Source organism: Dermacentor silvarum, chromosome 1 (assembly GCF_013339745.2).
Source record: "Dermacentor silvarum isolate Dsil-2018 chromosome 1, BIME_Dsil_1.4, whole genome shotgun sequence".
Classification (NCBI taxonomy): Eukaryota; Metazoa; Arthropoda; class Arachnida; order Ixodida; family Ixodidae; genus Dermacentor; species Dermacentor silvarum.
The window spans coordinates 13,545,620-13,569,352 of NC_051154.1; the positions used below are offsets into that span (position 1 = coordinate 13,545,620).

General features: G+C 41.8%; 1 protein-coding gene across 9 annotated transcripts in view; it reads right to left on the minus strand.

Moving 5' to 3' along the window:
- The window catches only part of LOC119457011 (disco-interacting protein 2-like), a 272,844-nt gene that overhangs the window by 113,990 nt on the left and 135,121 nt on the right, over window positions 1-23,733 (minus strand). For 4 of the 9 annotated variants that reach the window (XM_049665088.1, XM_049665090.1, XM_049665089.1 and 1 more), the window contains exons 1-4: window positions 16,262-16,364; window positions 14,632-14,706; window positions 7,918-8,007; window positions 944-1,072 (exon numbers count right to left, since the gene is read on the minus strand). In XM_049665088.1, coding sequence (XP_049521045.1) covers window positions 944-1,072; window positions 7,918-8,007; window positions 14,632-14,706; window positions 16,262-16,349 — 382 coding nt within the window. In that variant the 5' untranslated portion in view covers window positions 16,350-16,364. Of the gene's footprint in view, window positions 1-943; window positions 1,073-7,917; window positions 8,008-14,631; window positions 14,707-16,261; window positions 16,365-23,733 lie in introns of those variants that run through there. The other 5 variants (XM_049665092.1, XM_037718836.2, XM_049665093.1 and 2 more) reach the window with 3 other exon arrangements.

A 23,733-nucleotide genomic window follows, 5' to 3' on the forward strand; every position in this document is an offset into this window, starting at 1 on the left:
AGTTCCAAGTAACTAACTGCCTGGCATATTTTACCATAGCTAGTCTCCCCCCCCCCCCCCCCCCCCCAACATTAGATTTCAACATTTCTCCAATGACTGACTGTCCCCCTATACTTTCAGGGCTAACACTCTAGTTTTTCTAATATTCATGGCTTTTAAGTGAAAGCTAACTGAGAAAATATGCACCCTTGAAATAAAATTTTATCCTTGATGACAGTATACCCATTTGGAAACGTGTGTTGGCAGATTTTTTTTTTTTTTTTTACCTAAGTGGCTATGGACTTCGTTCAAAAATCAAATATAAAAAATAACATCAGCAATGCAGATTACACTGCCTAACACATAATGGCAGTAAGTTTAATAACCCTTGAAGAGTTCATCAAAATCGGAGCACTGGTTAAAAAGTTGCCCCTTCAGGGTAGCATCCCCCTTAAAGGAACACTAAAGAGAAACACAAAATCAGTTTAGACAAATAAAGTACCCTTTAGAAATTCTAGCTAACTTCACACAAATAAGATGATGCAGGTCAGAAAATGCAGGTCACAGTTCTATTTTTTTATTTAAAACCTCAGTGCCGTTGTGTCAGTTTGACCTCACACATTTCAAAGTATCTTTTTGTCTTTGGGTCATTGCAGAACACCAAAATTTTTTAAACTTGCTAAGTTCAGTCTTTTGCTCTCTTAGAATACAATGCAGTAAATCTTTACCAATAAAAACATAACTCGGCTTGAGCACCCACCATTAAAATCTATGATGTCACGCAAGCTAGTGGCATGTCGCCAACCCCATTTCGTTGTTTTTTTAGGCTTACCAAGCCTCTTCTCATGGCATAAGTAGTATTGTAGAAGGCCAATTTACTAATACAGCTAGAATACTTTTTCTCTTTAGTGTGCCTTAAAAAAAAAATAGCGCCAAAACAAGAAGTCCCACAAATCTGACACACCTGAAGGATGGCGTTCCCTAGATGGTGACGTGGTCATCACTGAAGTCCTCTTCGAAGGCATTGGAAGTGATGGTTTTGGCTTATTCTGCATTGCAGCCAAAGCCTGCTGCACAGCCTCTTGTCTGACTTCTGAGCATTCAACAAAACCATTACAAACAACTTGGAAATCGCAACTTATTTCATACTACAATTATCACTAACTGCTTCACTTGGGCATTTGGTAAACAAGCAAATTAAGATGTTTTAAAGAAAATATTGCAACGAAATTCACATGTTAAACAAAATGTTCAGTCATTATGACTAAATTTGTCCTCATCCTATTCAATGTGTTCTGATGCACATGGCACATGGCACACAATGTACCAAGCATTTCTGGCAACTTGAACCAAACTTTTTGAAATGTTGTGGAGCTCATACAGAAATACCTTCAGGAAATGTTTCCATCAGGTTACCTCTTACATGTTCATTTTTTGCCGGGCTCTGAAGAAAGCCAACATGCAGTGTCGTTTGTTTAAAACACACTCTAGAGCAGTAAAATCTATATTTGAGCCAAGAAAAAAGAAGCTGATAAGAGGAAACATGAAAACACTTGCACTGGAACTTTTTGACAGGCTCTACAAGTTTTCAAACAAGTTTGTTTTTAGATGAATCAGAATCTACATCCCTATCTCCAGCCTAAATGAACCCATCGCAGGTTAAAGGCCTTTCCCCCGAGATCTATAATTTGCCCCTGTCCTCATGAACCAAATATTAGCTCATCTCGCCACTCCATCTAATCTCTTGCCGCCGTAATGCAGTGTTTCTCCTCCTTCAACATGTCCAACTCCACATTTTGATCTCAACTAGAATGACATCTGCATAGTCGGTCTTAACTAAAAATATTCAGAGCTAGAAGAATCTGTTGCTGGGCCTGTTGGTACATACTTGTAGAAACGATGGAACCCAGCCTTCAGGACACAAACATTGCCGAGTGTGTGGCTGCTCGCCTCTTTTGGAAGACACACAAATTATAGGCAAGGGAACCACACGTTACGAACGTGAACTGATTGAAGCGTACCATATCCGAAAACATCACAATCAATGTGTTAGTGTGCCCTCATTATCACTGTCAAAGAAAGAGATAGCTTATTTAGAAAAATGTGGCTACTAGGTGTCATTTAGTGTTTTTTCTTTGATGGTCACGTGGTATGTACAACGCATGCGCGCTCTGACTTCCCTGCGAACTTCTGTGTGGTTGTTTTCATTAAACTTGTTGCTAGTCCCAGCGTGTGTCCGTCTACTTCTCTCCTGGTGTTTGTGTCCTGAAGGCTGGGCTCCATCGTTTCTACAAGTATTCAGAGCTACCTAAGCTATGACTAGGAATGTATTATATGCCTTTCCATCCATGAAGTAAAACTCTGGTGCAAGTTATCGAATCACCTGTTATGCATTAAAAAATGACATATTGACATAATTTTTACTTCATGGCATTGATAAGACTATCCAACGCATTTCATTTTTACCCCTTATATGCCAGGCAGTATACAAAAACTTTAAAGAGCATGGTCTTATAAATCCTTGAAATTTTAGCACATGGCATCATTTTGCAATTATATTTTGGCTCGGTGGTGGCAAATTTGGGAGTCCTGATCGCATGCTTCATGTCCTGTGCAAGTACACAATGGCAAATTCAAACGAATAACAGCCAGATATCTTTAAAACCAAGCTTACTATGCGAGCAAAATGAAAACTTTTGCATAATAGGGTTATAAAATTGCTATATTAATAGATGGGCCATATGCGACGATAGAGCAAAATAAATAGCTCAGTGGCTATGACGTTGCGATGCTGAGCATAAGGTCACAAGTTTGATCCCAGCTGTGGCGGCTGCATTGCTATGGGGCGAAATGCTTGTGTACCAGGCATTAGGTGCTCATTAAAGGACACCAGGTGATCAACATTTATCCGGAGTCCCCCACTACAGCATGCCTCATAATCAGATTGAGGTATTAGCATGTAGAACACCAGAATTTTATTTTAGAGGAAAATAATATATTTACAGAACAAAAATGTGGCCACAAATACCAAAAATGTGCATGGTTTATTTCAGAGAAGTAGCTACCATTGTACCAGCAAAAGTACATCACAGTGAATGATTTACAACTTTTTAATGGCAACAATGACTGGGAAATGTAACATTATATGAAATTCAGCAATAGATGAATCTATTATGTTAATGTTTCAGAGACAAATGGTTATTCCATATAGATGAGAAATGATCAGACTATATATTTGTCTCTTCTTTTTCACAGTTTACATACACTACATGCATTGAGACTGAAACATGCTTCCAATAGAGGTCACGAATAGGCACTCAGTCAACTCTTTTATATCCGCTGTTGTCTGTCATTTATGATAGAACCGCATATTGTAAAATTTTTTCTTATTAAAAAAAAAATTGTCGTTTAATGTGTGCACTGATTGTACCAGAAGTGCTTTATTTTCAAACAGACAAACCCATGATCTTACTATATCTTACATGCCCTTTTTTGCCCTTTTTTGCTTGTTTTATTCAAATCACATCCTTATTAATCAGCGCTATTGTTCTGTGCAGTTGCGTACAAGTACCCTTGCTTGTTTGTTTGTTTTCGCTGTGATTGAACTGTATTTCAACATTATTTTGCTTTGTGAAAGTGTCCTTTTTCTTTTTTATGTACCCCCCCGGCTCTGGCTGCCAAAAAGCAGCTGGCAGTATTGCCAAAAAAAAAAAAAAAAAAGATGCAGCATAACCTTTCAAGCCCTTTTACAAAGCTATTAAGGATTCGATGCTCAAGAAGTGAAAAGGCTGTAAAGGCATATGTACGATAAGTGCAGCGAAACACACTTTTTTGTCACGAGTACATGCACAGAATCAATATAATGCCCCTGCCACTCGCCAATGTCGGAATATACCAATGTTGCATGTATTAGGCATTTAAATTAAAAAAAAAAAAAACTGCCTCATAGAGTGAAGCGAGGTTTTGAAGTAGCTGCCACCTACTAAAAAAAGAAAAAGGAAAAAACTTGCACAGCTGAACAAAACTTCCACAGAGCCTCCTGCATACTGAATATTTTCATAATGTAACTTTTAAGGGAAGCAAAACTTCATTACTTTTTTAGGCTTGTGCATTTCAGTGACCGGGAAGCGTGAATGATGAACAAGCAGCTTCTTACATACTGGCACAAGACTTTTTGTCAAACATGGCCATGAAATAATTATAAGATGACGTTGACTGCCAGCCAAGCTAAAGAATGCGTGAGTCAAGCATAAAATAGACCAACATGCACTTGATATATACAGCAAGTGGTGTAATAATAATAATATGAACTAGAGAAGGACAATTATAATAACGATAATTAAAACAGATATGCCATGCACATTCTCAGTAAATATTGGAAAAAGAATTAAAAAACAAGTCAACATTTTATGGGAAGAAAACAAAAGGTTCACATAACGATGCTGTACACGCAATGCACTCATCAACACAAAGTGCAGTCAAAATAAGTGGTCTGTACCTTCTCACTGACAGAACTTTGCAAAAAAGTAATTTTTAATTTCTAAGAAAGAATACTACAGTGTGACAACAAATAAAGCCTGAACACACATTTTTTTTAATTGCAAAGCAACAAATGAATAGTCATTGCTGATGGATTACCAGACAGTGGAGTATCATAGTGTGAGCAAAAAAAAAAGAAAAAAAGAAGGCATGCATACCTCACGTTCAATGCCTGATTGCAGTTGCTCAGTTTTCTATAAAGCAATATCAAGACTTGGCAAGTACAGTATAATGGGGCATATAGTTCGACCTTATCTGCTGAATAAGTTGTTTTTCCTTTAATCTGCTTTAAAAAACAGCTCTTGGATGCCTTTGAGAACTTAATGAAATGCCACATGATGCCTAGTTTTAAACAAGGTTCATGATCACAGCAGTAAGAATGGTGTGTTAGCTTGCTGTGCCTTCAATTACAGTTTGAGATAGTGAATGGTATTTACAGTACACTTCCCAATTGCGTAAAGGGAAGTCAAGTTCTCAGATATTTTTAAAAATTTATTTTGCATGTTATTACTTAAGGTAGAGTTGGAGGCTATGCCAATGTGTATCTGTGAAAGCTGACAGACATCTCAACAATCTGTTGTAATAATGTACAAAGAACAGACTTGCTAAATGTTTCAATATTTTAGTTTTGATATCTCTTTTTGACAACTACATTCAATACAGAACTGCCACATCCATTTAACAAGCATAGACAGCTGAAACTCTATCTGACCCTTTGAATGTATTAATTTATGATCATGGTACCGCCTCTACAGCATTGAAGTTTCAGCCAGCTACACAAAAACGTGAGTAGACACAATTGCAAAGTCCCTTTAGCATTAAAAAGCTCCCTAGCGAATCTAACAAATAGTATATTTTAAAAGGTGTAGCTGGCGTCCACCTGGATTTAGCACAAAGCTACAGAGAAAACCCGTACAGACTCCTCAGCAAGATGTTCCTGCATTTCTCTAGCTACCAATTCCCCCCCATAGTGCAATGTACAGCATCTTGGTTCACTCAGTTGGTAGAGAGAGTGCCACAGAAAGGCAGGGGGGTACTGGGTTCAGTCCTTGAATCAGGACTAATGGCTTTTCAACTGCAAAGCTTTGTTTTTAAAAACCCTGTACAGATTTCTTTGGTAGTCTTGTGCTACAGCAAGGTGGGTACCAACTCCTCCTTTTATGAATCCAACTTCTACACTGGGTTCGTGCAGATTTTTTTTTTTTTTTTTCAGATTGAAATTGCTGTTGTATTCTCATGAGAATATGCAAGAAAAGCTAGAAGAACCTGACTTCAACAATCATGGTGGGAAAAACAATGTGAAGTAGAAGAGACATTAAAAAGAAAAAGAATGTGAAGTTGCTCTGCTTGATTTTTTTGTCCCACTAAGCTGAACATTATCCACCTTACTTCATGGTTATTTCTATGTTGAGTGCGCCTCACTTCCATTGCCTTTAATATACCGTGTATTAAAAAAAAATAAAGATTTCAGTTTAGAGTCAGCACTTACTACACTACCTGGATTTAATGACTGCATTCATGCCTTTTATGCACAGTAACCTTAATGCAAAGTTGTTGGAAAGGGGGAGGAAATAAAAATGATGAAAACTCTACTCCATGTAAATTGTATCAGATACTGTATCTTCTTTCTGATGAAACATCTGATGTAGTATTTACAGCCTAAATGGCTGCTTCTCACTGTCATTACATGATGAAAACTTGCATTAGTAACAGAAGGAAAATCGTAAAACAAAAAACAGACACATGTTACATAATTCTATCATATCTGATTAACTAGAACCAAGAGACGAGAAAAAAATGAAAGAAAAGGGATTTCTGCAATTATTATAATGCTAAACCTTTCTATTTTTATTTTTCAATGTACAGAAATATGCATTCTGAGACATAATCCATAAATCTGCACATTTAATGTGTATTGCATGGGGAAAACTACTTGAAACTTATAACAGCAGTGAAATTAAAACAGTTCTTGTACTAATTTTCCTAATTTTTTTTTTTTTCTGTTTTAAACTGTGTTTTAGTTCTCTGCTTCTTGGTATCACAGTTTCAATGCAATGACCAAGCAATAAGAATCGGATATCTGGCAAGTCATGCCACATTATTTACCTCACCAGAATCATTTTTGCAGTCACCTGCATTTTCAGTCTAGCAACTTTTTAAAAAGAATTCATGTTCACTGCTGCTTTAATTTTGGTCAAATTTCAAAGCAAGATCATATATTTTCGTATGTGTCATTAAAAAAAAACACTAGAAATCTCTGCTTGTCTGGTTCAGCCAAAAAAATAAAATAAAATAAGAGCACTACTGTATGCACACCTTACCATCGAAGAAGCTAGTGACTTCAATGAAGTCGACTGGTTTACTACATTCTGGCAACTAAACGTCTTGGCAAACCAAGTTAACAATTATTCTAAATTTTTAACTGAACAATGTATACTAAAATGTGTGATCTTACTTAGCTGAACAACAAAAAACAAACAAAAATGTTTTCTGTCCACAGACTTTGGTTGGACAAGTTGAAATCAAGAGTAAACTTGGTAGGCCTTGCTCAAGACATTAATAACCACAATCAGCTTGCATAGGGTATTTTTCGTCAGTGAACATCTTTCATACATACCTGCATTTACATTATATTTTAAAGCAATCGAATTGATATGCACTACAACAAGAAGCATAACGCTATACTGCCAACCCTCAACAAAGCCTCCTCGGAGTAGATACATGCTGAAACCTCACAAGGAAAGAAACAAGGAGCAGTGAAACAAGCAACTGTCTTGTGCCTTTTTAGCCACTCAATGAGAGCAGACTATTGTCAGCTGAAAGATGGAAGAAAGCAAGTGCAGAAGGCTCATCATTGCAAATTATTTTCAAGCATGTGCTGTTGGCCTCACTATGCTAGGCAAATAATTACACAACTACACAATGAGTGACCCAGTGACATGCTTCGTGGGCTCTGAAACATATTGCAGGTTAAGGGGAAAGGCAAACCAGAATGTGCATAAGAGGGTGTAGAACAACTTTCATGTGCGTACACTTTGCTGCAGCAAAAAGGAAAGCTCGTTTTTCAGCAGCGTTATAGGCAGGCACAGCCCCAGCAAGGACAAGGTGAAACCTCAGGTGTTTGCAGGAGAGCGCCAGCATCTAGTTAGAAGAGGTTATAGCCATCAGTCATGCAAGTTTGTGTCAATTTTCATAGACGGAATGTTCACTGATGAAAAGCCAAGCAGAGTAGCTGATGAGCTGCACTTGCAGTTCAAAATTTAATAATGTAAACTTAAATGCATAGTTTGTGTCCTCAAGCTATATTTATTGTCACTGCTTCTCTCTGCACACTGTGCCTAGAAAAATGGCCATATAACATTCTTTGATGAACACGTGGATGATGGGGCGGGGACCTACCTGAATGATACCTGCTCTCATTACGTGTAAGCCTACGCTGAGCTCTTCTCTTGGCTCGAGTGGAAGGACTAGCAGAGCCTGTGGGCAGAGCTGAAAGGACAACGGCCACCAAGAGAGCTGCATTGAGCACCGCATTGCACAAAAAAAAAAAAAAAAAAAAAAAAAAGGAGACACTATGCAATGCACAGCTCTCATGGCAGACGGGATGGCAGCCATGGTGCAACGCTAATAATGAAAGTACTGCCACAGGTGACCATTGGGTTGATACTGCCAGCCCTTCCAAAGAAGTTCAGTGGGCATGTGGCTCCTGACAGCATGAATGCTGCAAATGTGGCCATGTTCAAGTATTTTGGGGCCAATAAGCAGGTTTATGTAGAAACAAAAGGCCATACATGGAAAGAGAGCAGGCATGGAGATGAGTGGTGGAATGCTGTATTGGCAAAGCATAGTCATGAAGCAGTGCACAGAGCACAAAGCTCAAGAAATAAGCATCTGCAAAACAGTTCACCAGTGATGTGCCTTTCTCAAGCTAAATACACCAACCAGGAATTATTTCATACAAGGGCATTCACTGCTCCGGGTGCAATGATAAAAAAGCGGTGAGGGCACTGTGGAAGTTACTTCAATCTTGACATTTTTCCTACACAACCGAAAGGCAGGGACTGCATGAAAATAATAAGACAAATGTTTGAATTGAAAGAAAGAGAGAGAGAAAAAGACAACTGCTGACTTCACGTGTAGGTGCTTTTAAAGAGCTGCTACTCGTATGCAAATCCACAGCCAAAATGCAATGTTTGCTTAACAGTTGCCTGGTTCATATAAGAATAAAGATCCAGACAAAACACAATCTATTGCATAAGGACCCGGCTATATCATGGTTTCTTAGTTCTTGCTCATAACACAAATTTCTTTTTAATCATAACCACTAACAAGAACAAATCTAAAGAAAAATTCTTTTCATACACAATGTCTAAGAAGTGCATGCTTATACCAATGTTTCTGTTGATTTTTAAATTGCAGTGCTTATCTGTATGTGCTTTTTGGCAATGGTCAGTAAAGAAAGAGATACTAGCCATTTTCAGATAAGACTGAACAGGCAGGTCTAGTTGACAGTTCTAATGACAGTGAAAAAGTCATTTGATAATGGCTTTGTACCCATATAGCACACCCCCAAATGTACCTAGGTGGAAAAAATTTTCCCCCTCCAGGAAAGAGAGTCCCAAAGCCAGTTTCACTGAACGATGTAATTTTTCAGGTTTCACAAAAGTGACAATTTGGACAGCTATCACACAAAAATCACTTAAGTTATAAGTCTCAAAATTTTTCTGTCCACTCTCCATGCGCATGTAAATTACAATGCAAAGCACAATGTTTTGTTCTTAATTTGTAACAAATGAAACAAACTGTAAAAATGACACAATGTGAAGCCTTCACTGAGTTCGGGCTGTTATTACTGCACATTTAAAAAGCCTAGAAAGTCTATATTCTTAGACTACTTTTCTAGTTTACCCTCATGCAAGTTTCATTTGTCTGAGAAGTATACTTCATTCCAAAAGTGCACTTGAAGTTAGCATGATGCCCAGTCAAAAAAAAATTGACTCCAATTAGCTTTTCCAATAGGAATCAACTGGGACCAATAGGAACCAATTGGAAAATCCTTACTTCCAACTGGTTACGATTGGGTCAGAGGAGAAACCAATTGGAGCTGCAAATTGAAATGAACTGGACCCAATTGGAACCGATTGGAAAATCCCTAGTTCCAACTGGTTACGATTGAGTCAATGTGAAACCATTGAGTCCAATTGGACTTGCCAATTGGAATCAACTGGGCCCATTTGGGAAATCCTTACCTCCAATTGGTTATGATTGAGTCAGGGATGCAACCAATTGAGTCCAATTGGACTTGCCAGTTTGAACCAGCTAGGCCCACCTTACATTCCCAACTGAGTCTAATTGGACTACCAATAGGAATAAAGTAGCTAGAACGTAACCAACTGGGAAATCATACTTTTAGTTTATGAACCCATGCAAGGAAACTGGAACAAGTTATAGCTATATATGCAGGCAGTACTAAGGCTATATCAAACCTGTTTCTGACAGCTGGAATCCTATTTAGATTTGCTTTGCGGGGTATATATGTGTATTGGTATAGCCCATTGGTGCCATTGGTCATTCCAACCAATAGGCACCCATTGGGTACAATTGGTCACTCCAACAAAAACCAATTGGTCACGTTCCAGTTGGTTCAATTGGTCCAGTTACGTACTAATTTACGATTGGAAATTTTCCAATCGGTACCAATAGAAAATTTTCCGATTAGAGTCAATTGCATTTTTTGACAGGGTGGGTGACTTGCCACTTATTAACAATCAATTAAAAAAAAAGGTCATCTTCAATTTTTTTCCTTATGTTCCATAAATTGATGTCCTCAACATTGATCAAAAGACATGCTGCAATATATTTTTTTATTAATGAGTGTGAGATTTGACCTTATGATCACAGAGATCATTGTGCCAAATAAGTGACGACAAGTGGCTACCAGTAGCAATAAAACTTAGAATAGCTGCAAGTAATAAAAAACAGAGAAATCTGGCAGTGAAATTATAAAATGTCAGGTGTTCTTTGCCATTTTTGTACTTTGTGCTTTAATAAGACAGTCTAGCACCCACAATTCCAGTTGTAGGCAAAAGCACCACGAGAAAAACCTGCACGCAAATTGAATGGTATGCATTGCAAGAGTGGCTGAACATTCCGTTTATTGTGACAGCCATTATACGGACACGAATGCTGTCGTTATCATACCCCTGCTTTGGGCGGCAAAAGGAAGAGAAAAATAACTATGGTGTTTGCAACATGCAGCGAGACCCCTTCCGCTACCCAAAGCCTGTCTCGGGTTGTGAATATGCATCCTTGAACAATGGGCCTAGTGCAATGCCTGCCCTGGAGCACAACTGAAGCAGCGGAACTCTAGCTGCACATGCAATGAGCACTGTAGTTCAATGCCGGAGGTGCCAAGATGTGGCAGTGTGGGAGCACGAGGCAAAGCAAAAAAGCCAAGCCCTTGCATTTCGGGAGCAGGACGCGTATCGTGTTGGGGTGAAGATGCTGCAGTGTCTATAAAAAAAACGAGCCTTACTTCATGTAATGTTGTAATATCACGCTAATACTTCATTATTGCTGTAAGTGCACACCTTTAGGGCAAAACTGCAATTTTAGCATCCATGCACATTTACTTCAACTTGTGTGAGTGCCTCCACATTCTGCGTTACTTTGCTACCACAGGCTTGATTTAAGTGGAGTTCACAGTGGCAGCAGTGTTTTTTTTACCTTCAATAGCTGCCATCACCATGTGTAAGGTTTTTGCTCTCTTAATGGTGGGTGCTGTACATTCATGCCCTCCTGAGGAGAATTCCTAACTGGAGATCCTGGAGTTGAAATCACTTTCTTAGTAGTAAAGTGAAATTTTTATTTACACCACTTTCCTCTGTGTACATGGCTTTTACTGGTAAACTTAGGTCTTCTTTTGTTACTGAAAGAATACATGCTGATAATGCACAGTTCTTGCAAAGAACTTCTTTACTTGCTAAGTGTCAATGCACCTAGAGTGCCACAAATGCCAGGATGGAATTCCTCATGCAGCAGGAACATATCTCCGATTCCTTTGGCTTTATCTCACTGGTTGTATCAAGTTCATTTTTCAGGTTATTTCATGCTCATTAATTAAAGAAATACAAAAATATTGCAGCATGTTCATGAATAAATTTGTGGAACTTAGAAAATAAAAAATCGTGTTTTTTCTTTAAAACGATTTTCAAACAGTAGCAAGTTGCCGATCATATTTAACCTCACATGCATTTATTTAAATGAGTTGCAGTAACCATACAAACGAAACTTTGCAAGAGAGTAAACTAGAAAATTATGTATGTCATACCACAATTTAGGGCTTTTGGTCTTCATAAATGCAGAGTAATAAAAGCACAAACTCACACTTTTGCCACTTTTGTGATACTTTTTTTGTTCCAATAACTAAACTTAAAAACAAAAAAGTTTGTTTTTGACTGCTACATGAAAATGCGACGTGTGGAGAAAAATTTGGACATTTATAGCTCAAGTGCTTTGTGTTTACGTAATAGCAGTCCGAAGTGTCAATTTTCAAAATATGGAAAACATGCCATTGAACAAAACCAACTTCAGTTTCCAGGCGAGGAACATTTCTTTTAGAACAAGCTTTGAATATCATATTTGGTTATTTATTTATTCATATTACTCTACAGGCCCCAAATGAACAATGAGTAGGGGGCAAAAAAAAAACAATGAACCCCCCCCCCCCCCTAAAAAGTAACAAACATATACAAATACAGGAAGCACAAAATCATTCACACAATCAAAGAAACAAATTACACAAATATATTTATTTTTAATCAAAATGTAATTGTCAACCAGATTAACCCGTTTGATCTTATCATTAAGTTCCTAGCGCCTATATTCAAATGCGCTTGTGGGTATATTTGCTTTCAATGCTCTTTTGTTTTCACAATGCAAGGAAGATGATAATATGTGGAGATCTATAAGTAAGCAGCAAGCATGAAGTTTAATGTTTTGCACAAATCAATGTACAAGTGAATGCCATTGCATGACTCAATGTGTAGGTGTACCCAACGAGTTATGCTATGGTTATACCAGCTTAGCATTTGCAGACTTCCAATCACCTAAAAAAGAAAGGTTGGAAGTTACTCGAATGTAACACAGTTTCAATGAAACCACAGTTGTCTTAGGATTTCTTGTCACAGCTGACATTCTCTGAACAATATTTGTTCACTGTGAAATGATACTTTTTATGTTGAACTTTTCACATAATATTATAATGACTTGAGACTGGCTACCATGTTTTTTTTTGTTTGTTTTTTTGTGCACATGTGAAAGCTCTCGTGTCGTCCAAGCTTGTTAAATCATTAAAATGCAAATCATCAGAACTGAAATTGTTAACAAAAACATGGGTGTGCTACTTCACCGCCTGATTTCTTTAGGCTGCAGCCCCTTTGTGCAGTAGTATGAGTGATCACAGAACACGTATGGAGGTGGGAGTGGAGTTTCAGCCTTTGCCTATAATGGAGTATCTTGTGCAGCTATTCAACAATTACGTGGTTGATGAAAAATTTGTGCAGAAAAACGTGTTTTATCATTGCAAAAAAGTTACAGCTATCAATGCACAGTAATGTGACAGATCAAACTTCAGACAGCTGTCATAGTCCCAATACCCCTTAAGTACATCATTTAATGCCCAAAGCATGCAACCTGTGCCACAGAAATAGTCTGTTCCTGCACCACAGAAGAGGAAGATCAGCAATGCAGGGAAGCTCATACTAAAGAATTTGTATCTTCTGAGTGCCTTGTTGATACTTTACAAGATGTTTCTTAAGTTCTACACAATCAGCAGACACCAGGCTGCATGCCCCATGTCATGAGAGCACTGCAGTCTGTAATTTAAGTTTGAATATCTGCATGCTTTCAGCCTTACAGCAAGCAATTTTAGCCTCCTGAGCATTCTGTCACGCCATGGCTGGTTGACAGTTTCACTAACTTCTCTACACAAACCAGCATTCCTCATTGAGCCATTAAGGCCGACAGCACATGTGGCCACACCTTGCTATTCGTACATTTCTTGTATTTCGGGCAGCACAAGTGGCCACATCTTACATCGTGGCCACATCCGATTGGGTTATACAATGTGGGCTCCTAACATGCCACTGAGCCATGCTGTGCACTAATGTGTGTATGGCAGGGCACAAATATTTGCTCAGATACGTCATCCAATTTTTCAAACACAAGTAAACCACAAGCATGCAAATCAAATGGCATACCAACACTGCCAATTGGCTATATCTTTCCTCCTAAAGAAAAAGAAAAACATAAGAAAATTTTCTCTTTGGATGTGTTTCCATATTGTTTCCTACCTTAAATGGTGGGTGGGGCATTCATGCTGTTTGAAGGAGCATTCATGCTGGTTGCACAAATAACTGCAGTAGGGAAACTGCTTTAGTTTAGAGGGGAAATGTGGCACTAGTATGTATGCAAGTTTTATCAGTGCTACAGACAAAGGGTGCTACATTGCACCATGGCCACATCATGAAGACTACCGGACACTTGCCCACAGTCATGGCCACTGCTGGACTATTATGCACAGATTAGCTCAGAAGGGGAGGGGAGGTCATGTCCTCTCTGACTGGCTCAAGCAAGAGAACACAGCTGAGTTCAAGTGTCCAGACCATACGTGTTTTCCAGACAGTGGCTGCATGCCACTCTGAGGTTGTGGTGCCAGAGACACTATAAAGGCTTGCGCAACTGCACTCAACTTCCTGATATTAACACAAACAACACCAAACCATGACCAGATGGAAAGCAAACTAAGAAAAAGCTAATTCACTGACAAAACAATCCAAAGCCTTTACTTCCTACCATCCTGGATGCATGGTCATTGAACAAGTGAAGCACCCACAATTTTCTGTCTGCACGAAGTTTGAATATATCAAGCCATGTTTCAAGAGGTGCGTATTTCCAACATCATGGTCTACTGTTAGCTAGTCTCCGTTATTTGGCACATTATCCCTTGGCAACACTTACACCAACTCTCAACAAAAGCGTCACTCTTAGGTAGTGCGGGAAGCAGTACAGCAAGCACTGACACTGCACATCAATAGGGCAACTGATACTCACCTGTAGGGTGTGATGGGAGATATGGAGCTAAAAGCCGGGCTCGTTTCTTCTCATAGCCCTTCTGTGTTATGTCACCTGCACAGAACAAAGGCATCGATGTGGCATATAATACACATAATTTTGCATTTTGGATTTACAACAGACTGCACATGTTGAATTAGGCAAGCATTTCACTGCATCTGCTCCTGCTCTACAGTGAAGGTTTGGCTACGACTGTTAAAGAGACATCGTGTGGTCATTTTAATTGATACCAGTCAATGTAGCCTAATTTCTACTGCACAATTCGCTGACTTGTTCAGAGACTAGACAATGATTTGGTTACAGGAGGTACATATTCACAGCATTTGACACATTGATGGCTTCTTACACTTCTGCATTAGTACTGATGTCTATATATGAAGTCATCGTGAATGTTACGGATCCCATTACTGATAAATTCAGTGCAGCCACAACATCCCCCCCCCCCCCCAGCACCTGATAAAGTAACAAAAGAAACTTTAAAAAAGTTTACAAGTGATACGCAATCGCCCCCCCCCCCCCCTCCCCCATTTTAAAGCAAAGCTTAATATTCTTAGCCTGCTACTGCACTTTCGAGATAATTTAACCGCTATCGACTGTGCAGGTGCACTGTAACATTAGAACGTCATGCTCACACAACTCATGTAAATCATGTCACAAGATATACAGTCGAACCCGGATTTATCAAACCAACATATAACGAATTATTGTGTATGACGAACAGCAGGCACGTAGCCAGAAATTTTTCTCGGGGGGGGGGGGGGGTCACCGACGCGACCGGTGGGGGGAGGGGGGGGGGGGGACAAGCGTCAGCTTTCCTCCATGAGACGTGATCGATAGTAAATATTGGCAGTTTGAGCAGACTCTATACATGTATATCAAAGACATGGGGACCTCCCCCGCCCCCTCACATGAGCGTGTGCTTGTGAAGAAATTAAGTAAAAAGTAATGTAAGCGCAGTAAAATACAGTAAGTAAGACAGGTACAGTGAGCGTTTGGAGCAACGGCCTCTCATCGCAACACTGAATGGGCCAGTCTTCGAAAACGTATCATTGAGACGACCCGCCCGATCGGAGAAGGCGTCGTCCTCGTCGGGGCGAAGTGGGTTTCACAAGTCAAGGACGGAAAATGCACGCGTGACCAGGCTATACCTGCTCACATAGCAATAGCTCGTTCGCTGCGTCTTTGCACTAGAAAACTTACATACGCGCAAAAAAATGCTTTTTTTTTTTTTTTCGAAGCTTTCGTCGCCCTGCTCCCTGAAAGGAGTGTTGCGTTTCCTGCGGCAAGGGCATAGGCCACTGTGTCTTCCGCTGTGTGCGAGCGTGCAGCCGTCATTTGCCTTTACGTCAACAGATTCAGAATTGTACAAAATATTTCACTGCACAGCATGATATGGCATGTGTACGCAGTTTTAAGTAGTACGTGCCACTCATTTCTGCTTCACTTACGCCGGCGCGAACTGGAAGCGGCCTCGTACCTCACAGAATCTCGACCAATCGGTGCACTAGTGATGCAGGAATGAACTCCGATCTTGTTCAGTGCATAGTGCACATAATCAATTTCTCAGGACGCGTGAACTCCGACGAGAACTGTCAACGCATGTACTCACGCTGTACTGCGCACAGCAGTAATCCATGCTTGTCGGCTGTCTGTTTCGTGCATTCTGTTGCGAGTCGGTGGAATTTCACTGCTGGCATCAACCCCTTCGTGTGTACATAGCTGGTTTGGGATTCAACAACACAACAGCGACTACCAGCCTTCCGTAGGGGCGCAATCGCAAACAAGAGACGTTTCACGCGCAGACTATTGCGCGATCGCGACCCCTGAAGGGAAGCGGCGGAAATGTATACCGGCGAACCTTTCCACCAGGGGAGAAAGGAACGCTTGTTTTTAAGGCGAAACTTTACCAGCGGACATGTATAGTCGGTAAAGTTCTCTTTTCTCGCATCCAGTGTCAGCGCCCGAACTCTGCTGAGTGCGTCGCTTCCTCGCAATGCGAAGTCACTGCTGGGTAGTTCGTGTTCTGTGTTCATCAGCCCCCTTTTATAAGAAAATCAAGCAAGAAAGTCAAGTGAAATTATTCCGGGATTAAGATTTTTCGAACAGTCTTAAAAACACAGTTCTTAATTGTGTATTTTTGGGGTTTAACGTCCCAAAACCACGATATGATTATGAGAGACGCTGTAGTGGAGGGCTCCGGAAATTTAGACCACCTGGGGTCTTTAATAACGTGCACTTAAATCTAAGTAAACAGGCCTTGAGCATTTTCGCCCCCATCTAAATACGGCCGCCGCATTTGTTGCTTCATTTGTTGCGCATTCTCGCCCAAAACCTCACAGAGTGCCAAAGCCTTGACAAACACCGCGACACGTTTTTCCGTATGCAGACATGATTCACTGTAAATTATACCAACCCAAACGGCTTCGAAGCGCCCAGGAATAAAATTGTGATAGTAGCAGCGGTTTCTTGAATCATGTCAGCGCGAAGTGACGAGAAAAAAGGGTGGGTAAGTAAACCCCCCCCCCCCCCCCCCCCCCTGGCTACGCCCCTGACGAACAGCAGTAAAATCCCCTCGAAAATTTTTGTATAGAATTTTTATTTTATATATCGAATTACCTATACATGTATCGAACTTTTTTTGTGATCCCCTTCAGATTTGGTATATCCAGGTTCAACTGTACTATATAGAAATTACAGGTCTGTACAGGTCTGATGGTTTGTTTCAAACCTGGTTCCCCCGAGCACGGAAGTCCGATGCTCTATAATCATGGGGCCACGGACGCTTAACTAAAAAGGCGGAATAAAACACCCTTACGAATTTCCCTCGGGTGAATTTTTCGACGCTGTCGAGCGCTTTAATTAAGATGCATAGCAACAATTTACTTATAAAAAGTGAGCGCGCACATTATCTGGCTGACAAAAGAGAAGTTGCGGGACGCACCTGTCACCGAAATTCGCTGCATGTCTCTCATCGTACTGGGGTGCTATGGCGCGTTCCTACTAGGGTGCCTCAATACGCACCTATGACCTATGTTCTTGACGTTGACTGCAATTGGACCACGTCCAAACTGCAAAACCTGCTGTGCTGTGGGGTGCAACACCATTTACAGAAACGCTCCAGGTAAGAACCTTTTTGCCGACGCCAGAACTCTAGACACAGCTGGTTCATTGAGGAAAGTCAGCTACGTGCTCCGTATTTTTGTTGAACTTGTAATGATGAGATACGGGTGCATCGTGCAGTTACCTGCAGTGCGTTTCTTTTCCATTTGGTTGTGCTTGTTTTGTTCGGGAGACCGGGCATAACGTGCATGAAGTTGAATGCCTTTCATGCTGAATGGCATGAACAACACCACTTTCTCATCGTCGATTTATCAGGTGATGCGAGTTAGTGTGAAAGGTTGTGCGTTTCTGCAAGGCGCACATGTAGTAACGGTCATTCGTCATACTCCAAAGCTAAAGCAGCTGACCCCACGGAGAACGCACGTTTTCTTAAAAAGCATGGCTAGCCATCAGGCTATAATTAGTTTATTGAATTATGCTTTCAGCTTGTGAATCTTCCAAATCCTGATCTGCGTTTCATGAAAAAACACTTCAGGCAGGTCGCTGGCTTGTGCACTATAGTTCAACATTATGTTGTGAACGTGCAGAGCAACAGCTGCAGTGTGTTTACATTTTTCCGCGACACCATTGCGGCGTTCACAGGAGCCTGCTTGAATTGTTAGGTTTTTGTTAAACAAGAACTTGACGTGCGTCCTGCAGCAGGTGAGCTCTACGATAAATTTTTGCTTTGTTGCTGCGTTGATTAGAGTTTGAGGAGCGCATGTCCCGGTGATTTTGAAACCGCTTACAACCTCCTCTACTTCGTAGACATGGTCTGCTGTAAACATAAGCTTTCACTTCTTGAGGTTTTCGCCGCGAAAGAATGCGTCTAAGTCTCGCAGTTCGAGGAATCCTGTCATGATCGCGGGCACGCTGTTTGTTGCCATAGCCAGCCTCACGGGGCGATTTTCAAATTGCCGGCGGAGTCACCCTCTCTCTTTCCCTCAACCATCACCTCCGAGAGAGCGTGATCTCGGAGGCAACGCCTTAACAAACGCTAAAACGGCCGTGTGGTGGAGCACAATTAATTAAACCATCATCGAGAAGCCAAAAAGTTGGAATTACACGAAGAGGTGCTCCTTAGATGGAACAAATACCGAGAAAAGAAAAGGGTGGCGAGTGAGCTCGTGCAAGAGAAAATTAAATGCGCAAGTGAACGTTGGGTGCATAACATTCGCAAAAGAGACAAAGGCGCCCCAAAAAGAACCATATAAAAGCATTCGGAGCTCCAACTAAAAACTCGCAAACGGCTATAAGGGATGAAGACGGTAACATCTACGAAGGAGTCGATGCATTGCGGTACATCACAGACATTATGAGGGATAACTTCGGCACGAAAGAAACAGTAGTTCAGACAACATATCCAGCAACAACAGAGAAGCCTGAGAGATCAAAATTTAGCATAGAAAGCTTTTATTGGAAAAAGGCAGCAGAAAATGTCCCGAATAACACTGGCAGCAGGACCTGATAAAATCCCAATGCAGCTAATCAAAAACGTCGGTCCAAAGAGCAAGGAACTGCTGACTAATGCCATAGAGCAAGTGATTAGAACGAAGAAAATTCCTGTTGGATGGCGCAAGATGAAAGCAAGATGAAACTGATCTACAAAGGCAAAGAAGATAGGGATAAGACGAGCTCGTACAGGCCAGTCACAGTAACGTCAGTGATATATAGAATGGCAATGCAAGCCATAAAATTACAACTGTCGAAGTGGGTGGAGAAAAATGATGTACTGGGGGAACTACAGGAATGGGTTCAGGCCAGGCAGACGCTTAGAAGACAATATGTTTGTACTAACTCAGTGCACAGAGATTTCAGTAGCTCAGAATAGACCTTTATCGATAGCATTTCTAGATATTAAAGGAGCCTATGACAACATAGACAGGGAATTGTTATGGGATATTCTTAAGCGTGAAGGCATAGATGACGATTTCTTGGAGTTGCTGAGGGAGATATATAGAGACAACCGAGTACAAGTTGTATGGGAAGGTCGAAAAGGTAATGAAGTGGTAGGAATTAACCAAGGACTGAAGCAAGGATGTCCTCTGTCTCCAGTGTTGTTCACGCTTTATGTTAAGGGCACAGAAAGATCACTGGAAAACAGCGAATTAGGGTTTGATTTATCCTACATGCGTAATGGACAAATGGTGCAACAGAAGGTCCCTGGACTGATGTAGTGCTACTAGCGGACAATACAAGAGATTTACAGACACTCGCGAATATCTGTGGCAACACAGCGACAAATTTAGGCCTTAAGTTTAGCACAGAGAAATCAGGAATTATGATCTTTAATGAAGAGACAAGTAATTACGTGGTGTCGATTCAACAGCAAGACATACCCACATTCAAGCAATATAAGTACCTCGGGGTACACATAAATGAAGGAAAGAATTACTCAAGCAACCACCAAGATAATCTGAAAATAAAGGGGAAGTGGAATGCAGCAATAATGAAACACAGAGCACTGTGGGGCCACAATAAGTATGATGTGGTGCGTGGAATCTGGAAAGGACTAATGATGCCAGCGCTAACGTTTGCGAATGCCATTCTATGCTTAAAATCGGATATCTTGTCGGGGTTGGAAGTTAACCAAAGATCAGTAGGCCGGTTGGCTTTGGGAGCCCACGGTAAAACCACAAATGAGGCAGTGCAGGGTGACATGGGTTGGGCCTCTTTTGAAGTCAGAGAAGCACACGGCAAAATTAGTTTTGAAGAAAGACTCAGGAGCATGGAGGAAAATAAATGGGCGGCTAAAGTGCACAAGTATCTGTATCTCAAAAGCATGGACACAGAATGGAGGAAGAGGTCAAGAAAGTTGGCAACCAAGTAGAGGATAATTCAAACTGTAAATAGAAAACCAGGAGTCATCAGAAAGAAAGTGAGAGAAATAGACACAGTGAATTGGATGCAAAGAATGGAAACAAAAACGACAAGGGTATTTACAAGAATGAGAAGAAAGAAATTAGAAGGGAAAATCTTACGATAACACAAAGGGCAGTGCCTTGCTATTTGAGGCTCGAGCCAGTTGCCTAAGGACCAAAACATACCGGAGCAAATATTCGGAACTAGATGAGGCATGTGTATGCTGCAGCAAAGATCCGGAGACCACTCAACACACCCTAATGGAATGTGAAGGGATTCACCCAGTGAGAACAGTAGGTAACGTACACCTTCCAGAAGCGCTTGGGCTTAAGGACTGAAGCATCAACCGGTCAGCAGTCGAGATAAGCAAGAGACGTTTAGAGTATTGGTGGGAAAAACCGGGGAAGAGATTGATACGACCTGATTTGATCTCTTAGTCATAGGTAGAGGTAGATATTGAGGGGGGGGGGGGAAGATTATTTAAATGTATACAAAAATGCTAGATTAAAAAAATCACCACCCAAGCACTCCGTACAGATGGTTAATCAGCGAAGCTGAAAAGTGCGGCCCCGGTGTTTAGCAGTGGGTTAATCCTGACGCTGTATTGAAGCGTTTCTCAATTATTGGTCGCATATGTTTGTGTTTCTAGTGGAACGCAAGCGCCAATGGCAGGCGGATGCTGCTAACCACGACGCCGAGCTAACTCGAGATATCGAACGCATGCGACAGCGGCGAGCCGAGGAAGCGGCGTTGCGGGCAGAGCAGCGTCAACGTGGCAATGGCGGGAACGCGTTCGCTAACGACGTCACTAACGGCGCTGCCAATGGCGCGCGCGCTTGGGTGCGGCGTCGAGAACGACCTAACTGACGGCGCAGCCAATGGAGACGTTTATCGAAACAAGTGGCGAACGGTTTTTCGTTTCGCCTAGCCATATACAGCTTTCGCTGTAAAACATGTACAGCATACCTGATTAAATCACGCAGGCTAGGTGACTATTTGTCACCGCCCTGTTCCAAAGCGGAGACCATTAAATCATCATCATCATCACCCAACTAGACGCATACGCACAGATAAGAAGTGCACAGGACGATGCTGGCATCATCCTGCGCACTTCTTGTCTCTGTGTATGCGTCTAGTTTGCTGGTATCATTATTTGTTGACCATGTACCATAAAGTTAATATAACCAACTCGAGAGGATAAGAAGCTCCCCATAGCGCCCATGTGTTGAAATCGGGAACCGCCAGGGCGCTGCCATGATGCTACCCTATGCAGGCGCATACGACGAGAAACGATTCAGATAGAAAGCTTCTAGTACACTTCAGACGAGGCGCGCAATCAACGCGATCCCGAGCCTGATGATGACGATGTGGCTTTCCTCTTTGTACCGGGGGGGGGGGGGGGGGTTGCAAATTTTGCACCCTAGCCGTTACGTCACAGCAAAGACACAAAAGAAAAAAGGAAAAATGACAAGGGGGGCACACTCAGCGCGGATCACTGGGCGTCTGTCAGTATGGAAGCGCCATCTAGTTAAGGCGCCTGCAAACGCAGCCTTTCAAACACCGTAAATATTACATCAAAGTTTTCTACATAGCCATCCGATCTTTCTGACAAATATACAGAATTAACTTAAAACGTTGTCCGTGCCTACGTGCTACGTGTAAGTGCTTGCATAATATTTTGAATAATTTTTGGTGCTACAAAAATGCGTCGTAGCAACATGGCGGCGCCTGTGGGGTTCCCACTTTTTTCGCCCAGCTTTTCCTCTAGAGCCAGTATACTAACTCTATGCATGTACCAACACAACATGCCCAGCACTAATCCTTAGTGCCGTGGCGCTTTCAAACAGCTGACGGTGGCGCAGCCTGGCAATTGCTGGCAATGCGCAGGTTGCCTATACCACGTTTCGCGCTGGTATCGAAGTTGTTGTTTATTAAATTATGAGCAGTGGGAAAATAGACCACCCATGCACAAAGCGGCACCAATAGATAATTGCAAGCTCCGTGATGCATCGAAGCATCCTATCTTTAAAAGGTGTAGCACGTCGTGTCTTGTGATTCAACGCCGTTTTAAAGTTGAATAAAACTTCCGCTTGTTCTGCAAGGTGCACCACCAATGTTGGCTGAGTCACGGAAATCTGCAGCGCGCCTCTTTTATGTCAGTTGCTGGTTCATGAAAGCGCCGCCTTCACCAACTCCCTCAGTGCGTAGGATCTACATAATCTGTAAACTGAAACAGGAAGAAGGATAGCTGCATGTTGGGCGGCCGACGCACAGGCATGATCCACAAAGCGGCAACATTAATTGCCAGCTCCGTGACACGGGCCGCATATCAACGGCATTAGCGTTAACACCCCGACGGGGTGGTGCGTCATACACTGCGATAAAAGGAAAAGGAATCCGCGCATACATATCATGCACCGCTCGTCAGCCGCAGACGGTCGGTGAACCCCGGAGGCCGACTCGGGCGAACGCGTCATGCGCCTCTCAAGGAGGCGGCAGCCTAGTTGTGGGACATCTAATAACACCGGAAGCGCGCATCGTTTTATTAGTTGCCTGTGCGCCGCAAAAACCATCTTCATTTCCTGTGCATCGGTCGTTCCATCGCAAAAGATTGTACTCAACTGACAAGGCTAGGAGCGCGCCAGTTACCTATCCTCGTTTGCGCACAGTTGTTGTATACCTTGGCTGCGTACATGGGGCAAGCTGCCTCGAGGTAAAACCGTGAAAAGAACAGAAGGCCGGAACTCTCCAAAACCATCCCGCAGTTCTTCGTCATAGATTCAAGTGAGCTTTTTTTTTTTTTTTTTTTTTTTTTTTTTTTTTTTTTTTTTGCATGACAGCTCTGGAATGTTTAAAGGGAGTATTTGAGCGGCATCATACAGTGGTGGGGCGCAATTGGGCGAGCCTCCCACCGTAACCCCACCCCCAGTTCCGTTCGCACGAAAAGGCGATCGCGTCGCCGTCCCCGCGATTCGCAGAAAGCAGCCCGCGAGGCGCCTGGAACAGGAAAAGGCGCATATAACCGCAGGACGACACCCCTCGACGCGCCAGCCGGGAAACACGTGTGTGCGGAAAAACACGAGCAACGTCAGCTGCGTGTGTACACAAGCATGGCAGCTC